Source organism: Chelonoidis abingdonii, chromosome 4, assembly GCF_003597395.2.
Source record: "Chelonoidis abingdonii isolate Lonesome George chromosome 4, CheloAbing_2.0, whole genome shotgun sequence".
Classification (NCBI taxonomy): Eukaryota; Metazoa; Chordata; order Testudines; family Testudinidae; genus Chelonoidis; species Chelonoidis abingdonii.
Window position 1 is genome coordinate 1,079,050 of NC_133772.1, and position 8,057 is coordinate 1,087,106.

Genomic DNA, 8,057 nt, shown 5'->3' on the forward strand with positions numbered 1-8,057 from the left:
TCTGCTCTCTGCCAGGCTCCCCACTTTCACCTCCCCCCCATCCCCTTTCACCCTCCCCTACGTGCACCCCAATTTATCCCAGCCCTGCTCAGCAACCTCCCCCCCCTCCACTTCCCAGTACCCTCAAAGTCTCTGCACCTGGGCCCCCTGAATCCCATCCCTTCTCCCCACTGTTTGGCCCCCTCGCCTTACCCTCACTGTCCCCCCCCCAGCACCCTCTGCCTCACACCCTTCCTCCCTGTTCCCAGAGCCCTCTCCCTTTCCCAGCCCCCAAAACTCCCAGCTGCCCATGTTTGCCCCCCTCAACCCTACTGTGCCCCCCCCGTGCCCATCCCCCCAACTCACGTTTTGACATAGGGGTCGGAGTAGCCGTTGACATCCATGGCGGCCAGGTGAGCACAGCGCAGAATTCCCACCAGCAGCCCATGGCGCTTGGAGCTGTACGTCAGCGCCAGCAGGATTCGACCCCGCTCCTCCAGCTGCCACTGCTCCGCCTGCTCCAGCTGTGGGGGTGGGTGGAGCTCGTCAGCACACCCTCAAGCTGCCACAGGGGGAGGGGGGGGACCCAGGCGTCCGGGATGGCTCCCAGGGGCTCCGTGGTGCTCCCAGAGACACAAACAAGGAATGGGACCCAGGCGTTTGGAACGGCTTCCCAGGGGCCCCCCGGCGCTCCCAGAGCCTGGGACAGCGATAGGACCCAGGCATCCAGGATGGCTCCCCAGGGGACCCTGCGGCGCTCCCAGAGCCTGGGATGGGAATGGGACCCAGGTGTCTGGGACGGCTCCCAGGGTCCTGGCGGTGCTCCCAGACAGTGGGATGGAAATGGGACCAGGCGTCCGGGAAGGCTCACCAGGGGGCCCCCGGTGCTCCCAGAGCCTGGGATGGGAATGGGACCCAGGCGTCCGGGATGTCTCGCCAGGGGCTCTGCGGTGCTCCCAGAGACACGGGATGGGACCCAGGCGTCCGGGGAGGGATAACTGGTTTGGGGGGAGGGGTCCTACCTCTCTGAGGTAACAGGAGATTCCTCGCAGTGCGGCCGACATGGTGGACGGGGAGGCCAGCTGGGGATGGGGAAGGAGGCAGCGGGAGAAGAAGAGTCAAAAAACCAGCTACCTGCATGACACCCCCCCCCCGGCACGTTGACTTCTATGGCCCAGTCTGGGCAATCTCTGGGCACATCTGGAAGGGGAAGGGGCTGGAACCACGGCGTATGTTAGAGTTGTGACCCAGGAACAGCTGGAAAAGGAAAGCAGCAGCTAAAGAACATCTGGCTAACGCTTTCTGGGGGCACATCTTGGAATTGGGCTCATACTGGCACGGAGTGGTCACAAAGGCATCTGGCAGATGCCACGTGGCCACATCTGGATTGGGCGGAGGCAGGCTGCAGTGGCTAGAGGAACAGCTGACACAGGAGGGCCTTTTGCAATCTGGACCATCCAGCGGGCACATCTGGCTTGCGGGAGGGTCCGGTCCGGTCTCACGGGATCTGAGGGTTCCAGGCAGATTGTTGAATGCTTCTTCTGGGCGGCCTTTGCGAGGCGCCGGAGCGGCACCCGGGTCTCCCCGATGACTCGTGTATGGGTCGCTTGTCCTCATCACAGGACTGACACCCTGGGAGAGACCATGGCGTGGGGGTCTGCGGGTGTCGACAGTGAGGGCGCTGTGATGGGAGGGGGGCTGTGCGGTCAGGGCGTGAGGGCACCGTGCGGGAGGGGCTGCAGGATGAGAGGGGGGTGCCATGTGTGAAAGGGGCTGCAGGTCGAATAGTGAGGCACCACGGCCGGAGAGGGGGCTGCAGGTCAGAGTGTGGGGCACCATTTGGTCTGGAGGCCGGTGGGTCGGAGAGTGAGAGGCACCCATGTGCGGGTCGGAGCTGTGGGCTCAGAAGTGAGGGGCACCATGGGGGAAGGGGGCTGCGGGGTTAGGAGTGAGGGACCCATGCGGGTCGGGGGCTGCGGGGGGTCGGGGTGAGGTGGCACGTGGGAGGTGCATGCGGGTCGGGATGAGGGGGCACTGTGGGGGGGGGGCCTGCGGATTGGACTGAGGGGCACTGACAGGGGAGGGGCTGCGCGCGTCGGGAGTGAAGGGCCACCGCAGGGGAGGGGGCTGCAGATTGAGAGTGAGGGGCACCATGGGGGGAGGGGGCTGCAGGTCGGGAGTGAGGGGCGCCGTGCGGGTCAGGGGCTGCAGATTGGGAGTGAGGGACACCATGCTGGTCGGGGGCTGCAGGTCGGGAGTGAGGGGCACCGCAGGGGAGGGGGCTGCGGGTCGGGGGCTGTGGGTTGGGAGTGAGGGGTATCATGCAGGTCAGGAGTGAGGGGCACTGTGTGGGTCGTGGGCTGCAGGTCGGGATTGAGGGGCACCATGTGGGTCAGGGGCTGTGGGTCGGGAGTGAGGGGCGCCGTGTGGGTTGGGGGCTGTGGGTCGGGAGTGAGGGGTGCCGTGTGCAGGGCGGGGGCTGCGGGTCAGGAGTGAGGGGCACCACGGGGGGGAGGGGGCTGCAGGTCGGGAGTGAGGGGCACCGTGTGGGTCGGCGGCTGTGGGTCGGGAGTGAGGGTGGGGGGCTCACCGCAGGGTTTTCCGGGCCATGTCCTCCGCCGTGATGCCCGTGTACGTCAATCCCTCGTTCCACACGGGGTTCAGGGTGTTCCGCTGCGTTCGCGTCTTCAGCTTGTTGGCCTGGCAGTGAGGGAGAGGGATGCGGGAACCAGCGCGTCCCCCCAAGGCCAGTATGGACCAGCAGGCCCATAAACTGGTACCGACCGGTTTCCCTGGGCTGAGCTGGTACGAAGTGGTGGGGCCTGGGATAAACCGGAACGGCCCAGCCCCGAGCTGGGAGTTCCAGGATCAACCGGCCAGGCCCAGTGCGGAGCAGCACAGCCCAGTGGGGCCAGGTCGCGGGGGGGGGGCAGGGCGGGTCCAGGCCTGGGATGCGAGGGGGACAATGGGGGAGGGGGTATTTACCTTGCAGGCCCCCGGCAGCAGGTGAAGTTTGACATAGGGATCGGCCAGACCATTAAAATCCATCGGCTTCAGCCCCTGGGAAGGAGAGAGAGATCAGAGCCCCCCCAGCTCCCTACGGCCCCGCAACTTCCCTGCGCTGCCCTTACCTGCACCACGCAGGTGCTGCCTTCCCCAGTGACCCCCAACCGCCTCCCCCCAACTGCACCAGGGCCCCCGAATGGCTCACCCCCGAACCAACCCACAGCACCCACCCAGGGACTCACCCCAGACTGTCCTCCCTGGGGACTCCCTCAATTCACAGCCCAGAGCAAACCAGGGTCCAGGATGGGGAGGTTTGGCAAAGATCTGAGCCTTGGGGGAAGGGCTGGATTAGCAGGGGCTGCAGGTCAGGAGTGAGGGGCACCAGCAGAAATGGGGGGGGCAGGGCTGGGCTGGCAGGGGCTGGGGGTCGGGAGTGAGGGGCACAGGCAGAGCTGGGCGGTGGCAGGGTTGGGCTGGCAGGGGGCTGCAGGTTGGGAGTGAGGGGCACCGGCAGAGCTGGGGGGCACAGGGCTGGGCTGGCAGGGGGCTGCGGGTTGGGAGTGAGGGGCACCGGCAGGGCTGGNGCCCCTGCCAGCCCAGCCCTGCCGGTGCCCCTCACTCCCGACCCGCAGCCCCTGCCAGCCCAGCCCTGCCGGTGCCCCTCACTCCCGACCCGCAGCACTAGTCTCTCCCTGGGAGCCTGGTGACTCAGGTGCCCCCTGCGGCCGCGCTGGGTGCGTGGGGGCAGCAGCAGCTTCGTGACTCCCTGGGGCGGGGCGTGATGGGGGCTGATGAGGGGGTGGAGAGAGACTTCAACCGGCTGCCACCTGGGCTGGGGGGGCAGCGCTCCCCCTCCGCCCCAGGATAGGCACCTGCCCCCGAGCCAGCCAGCGCCACCGTGTGGCCAGGTGGGGCCGGCACCCCCTGGAGGGGCCAGGACAGCTGGAGGCATCGGGGAACCCGGAAGCTGCCCCCCCATCTCCTTTCTGTGTCAGCAGCTGACGCACGGTCCCCCCCGTGCCCCCGCATCTCGTCACCATGGCAACTCATTGTTACCTCCAACGCAGCCGGGGCCGGGGGTGCCCCAGTGTATATAGGGCCCTGGGCCGGAGTGAAGGCACCAGCGCTGGGCCGGCCCGACGGGGAGCCAGGAGCACCCCCTTTTCCTTCCCCACCTTGCTGTGGGCCAGGGGCTCGCCCCCCACAGAGTCCAGCTGAGTGGAAGCAGGCACAAGCCAGGTAAGTGGGCACCCCACAGCCTGAAGGAGGCAGAGGCACCCAGTTCTCCCAGAGGGAAGGCAGGGTCAGAGGGGATGGGTTGAATTGGGGGGCTGGCTAGTGGGGTAATGTTTGGGGTGACACGGTCATGGTGGGAGGAAGGGCACTGGGTTTTGGGGGTGTGATGGGATTGTGGGGGCAGCGGGGGATGGAAAGGGGGATGCATTGGGGTCGTGGATGTGGAGTGCAAGGGGAATTGGGATCAGTTCGATTCTGGGGGCAGGGGATTGTTGGGGTGCCAGGGGGTGCTGTGTCCCCTGACAAAAGTGGGGAGTACTTGGAAAGCCTCTGCCTTACAGAGGTTATGCCAGCCTCCCCTTCCCCTGCTGGGGGCAGCAGGGTGGGAGTGAGGGGCACCGGCAGAGCTGGGGGGGGCAGGGCTGGGCTAGGAGGGGCTGCAAGTCGGGAGTGAGGGGCACCGGCAGAGCTGGGGGGGGGGGCGGGGAGGGCTGGGTGGCGGGGGCTGCGGGTCGGATGAGCACCGCAGGGCTGGGGCTGGCGGGCTGCGGGTCGGGAGTCGAGGGGCACCCGGCAGAGACTGGGGACAGGCTGGGTCTGGCAGGGCTGCGGTCGGAGATGAGGGCACCGCAGGGACTGGGTGAGAGGGGGGCTGCAGGGCTCGGGAGATGAGGGGCACCGGCTAGAGCTGGGGGGTGCTGGCGAGGGCCGCGGTCAGGAGAGGCTCAAGCGAGGGGGCAAGGTGCCAGGGCGGGAGTGAGGGGCACCGGCAAGCTGGGAGGGCGAGGGCTGGCTGGCAGGGGCTTGGTGTCGGAAGTGAGGGCACCGGTAGAGCTGGGGGGAGAGGGCTGGCTGGCGGGGCTGCGGGTCGGCGAGTGGAGGGGCACCGGCAGAAGCTGGGCGGGGACAGGGCCTGGGCTGGCGGGGCTGCGGTCGGGAGTGAGGGGCACCGGCAGAGCTGGGGGGCAGGGCTGGCTAGAAGGGTTGCAGGTCGGGAGTGAGGGGCACCGGCAGAGCTGGGCGGGGGCAGGGCTGGGCTGCGGGCTGCGGGTCGGGAGTGAGGGCACCGGCGAGCTGGGCGGGGACAGGGCTTGGGCTGGGCGGGGCTGCGGGTCGGGAGTGAGAGGGCACCGGCAAGAGACTGGGGGGGCAGGCTTTGGACTGCAGGGGCTGCGGTCGGGAGTGAGGGCACCGGCGGGGGGGAGGGGGGGCTGGCAAGGGCTGGTGTAGGGGGCCCTGGTTGTCCTGCTCGCCCTTTAAGGGGCGGGCCCATCTCTTCCCCTCCCATTCTCACATCCTTTTTCTGCGCGCATCAGCCCCGCAAGCCCGCCCTCCGCCCCTTCCAGACCGGACGCCTGGGGTTCCGCGCTGGGACGGAGGCGGCCGCCCCTCGCCCCATAATCGCCCGCCGGGGAAGGGCCGCCCAGCTGAGCGAGTAAGGAGGCCTCGGCCCCCCCCAAGAATCCCGCCCACATTTCCTGACACCCCACCAGCGGGGGCGTCGGGCGTAGCCGGCGGGGTTACTGGCCCATAGGGAGTGAGGGGCGGCACCAGCGTCCGGCGGGGAGTAGGGGAGGATCGTTCCTCTCATCTGTCACCCCCGCGCACTGGAGAAATTTGGGGGGCGTGTAACCGAGCCACCGTGTCAGAGAACCCGTGGGCCTCCCTTGGCGCCGGGAGGGAATGAGAGACAGAGATGAGGACGATTCGGTGGCAGCCTGGGCCCTTCTCAGGGGGCGGGTGTTACCGGAGCCCAGTAGGGCACATGCATGCTTGGGGCGGCTGGGACACATGGAGCCCAGAGACCACTTCTTGACACACACGCAACACCTTTCTCTCGCCCTGAAAAGCTCCCACAGGAAGCACGTCGAATACCAAGCCATTCGGTAACGGTTAGCCGAAGCCTCGCACCATGAACTCCGGACCCCGGGCTTCTTTTCCGAAGCGAGCAGTCCACCACCCTGCGCGGCACGGCGTAACGCCCTCTAAAGTCCTGGCCTCGGGTACTCAACCCGGCCTCGGCGATGGGGGGCAATCGCCGCAGATCAACGCCCTGCCTCACCTAATGGCACGCGGCAACTCTGCGGTAACCTACCGCGCAATCTCCCGCCACTCATGGTGTCAGCACGGGCCGAGAACCCCTGAACGTGTGTGAACACGCCACCGCATGCGGATGAGGAGGATCCCATCGCCGTAACTGGCCTGACTCGACTATCGTCAAGGGTGCCGGTGCCCTCGACTGAGCCGCCGTCCTAGAACCCCGCAGACGCCAACGACTGGCCCGCGTAACTAATTCGACCCTCGGGTGGAGCTCGCGACGCCGCAGAGCACAAAGACGGCAAGCCAAAACGGGCAAATCAACCCTGGGGGCAAGCTGCCCAACTGCGGTGGCGGTGCGGAGCCACGAGCTCGCCTGGAAACCTTCCCTGGCTCTGTGCATAGGCGCTACTCTCACAGAAGTACCATCGCCTGACAGCGCTGCTGGAACGCCCACCACAGTAAGGGTAGAAATGAGCCGGTGCGGTTCCCGTGGTGCGGAACCCAACGTGGGCTTCTGCGCCAGCTTCATCGAAATAACGACGCAGCCGCCAGCGTCTTGAAAGGAAGCATGGCGTGCGCGCATGGATGGCTCACCTCCCCCATCCGAGCCCTCCTGAATGTGCCCAGACTCTACGAGAAGTGAAGCAGCCTGGACCGGTGCCAGCTGCCTCTGGCAACAGATAGGCAGGGCCGGGCGGGCCTGCCACCATAGTCTCGCGGGCCGGTCGCGATTGCAGACAGAGCGTCGTAATCGAACATTGAGAGAGATAACAACCATAAGAAGGCAAGAAACCTACGTTCGTCGGTGTGTGTGGTGTGTGTGTTGATCCATTACAGCAGTGAATCCGCCTCTCCTAGCCCGGTACTCTAGGCGTCGTGTACCTCCTCAGTGCTACGAGGCCAGAGATTCCAGCCAGGCCTTAGCTGACCTCGCCTCCCCAGGCCTTCTTCCTCGGAGCCGGCAGCTCCGGCAATGGGCTTATTATTTGGCTATAAACATGAGTACTATCTAGAGAGGGGCACCAGTGACTGTATTTGCCCTGAGGAGCCGGATTTGGAAGTTGAGAGAACTAAGACAGGCTGATCTCAATATCTTGGGTACTGCATTGGCGAGGAGGGGGCCGAGGGGGAGAAGGATGTCGTCCACAAAGGAGCATTTCTAATACCGTTCATGAAACCCTTTGGGGGAAGGGGGCACTGGGATGAGTCAAAGCGGGGGTGGGGGAAGAAAAAGTCATTAGATCATAAATAAAACCCTCGCCCACCTCAAAACACAAACGTGCCGGGACTGTGACATGCTTCACCGCCTATGGACTTGCATGCCATTTTTTGTAAGCGCCTACCGAACATACTACCCTTCTAGCCACCGCCTTGCACAGATTCAACGCCACCCAATATACCCCCAATCCCGCCACAAATTTTCTTACTGTCCCCCTAGCCTGAAAGAGAGACAGATTGAGCTCTTCCAACTCAGCGGGCAGAGGGCACAATACAGTATAGAGAGGACCCGCGCTAAAGTTGGGGGGAGTTCTTTCTCTTCAAGCACATGCTCTTCCGCCTAGGCCGTAAAGCAACTAGACATTAGCCGTCCCACGTAGCTTATGCTCCGCAACAAACTACTCACCCAGAGCGCAAGACCCTCACCTACCTTATCACATACGTACAGAGGAGCGCCAGTCAGAGGGGGAGGAGCTCCCGTGGCACAAGGGCAAGCGGGGACTCAGCAGGACGGACTCGAAAGCAAGTGAGGAGGGTGCGGGAAGTGGCGTAATGACCTGGGGTCATCCACCGGCCGC

General features: G+C 65.7%; 1 protein-coding gene and 1 long non-coding RNA gene across 2 annotated transcripts in view; both read right to left on the reverse strand.

Annotated features, from left to right (window-relative positions):
- The window catches only part of LOC142046715 (uncharacterized), a 32,438-nt gene that overhangs the window by 13,635 nt on the left and 10,746 nt on the right, over positions 1 to 8,057 (reverse strand). The window lies entirely within an intron of this gene.
- LOC116821194 (double C2-like domain-containing protein alpha) lies at positions 324 to 3,057 on the reverse strand. Its single transcript, XM_075064755.1, is given in 5 exon segments — positions 324 to 503; positions 1,002 to 1,061; positions 1,482 to 1,611; positions 2,570 to 2,679; positions 2,965 to 3,057. Coding segments are annotated over 5 exon segments (525 nt in total). The 5' UTR covers positions 3,028 to 3,057; the 3' UTR covers positions 324 to 341.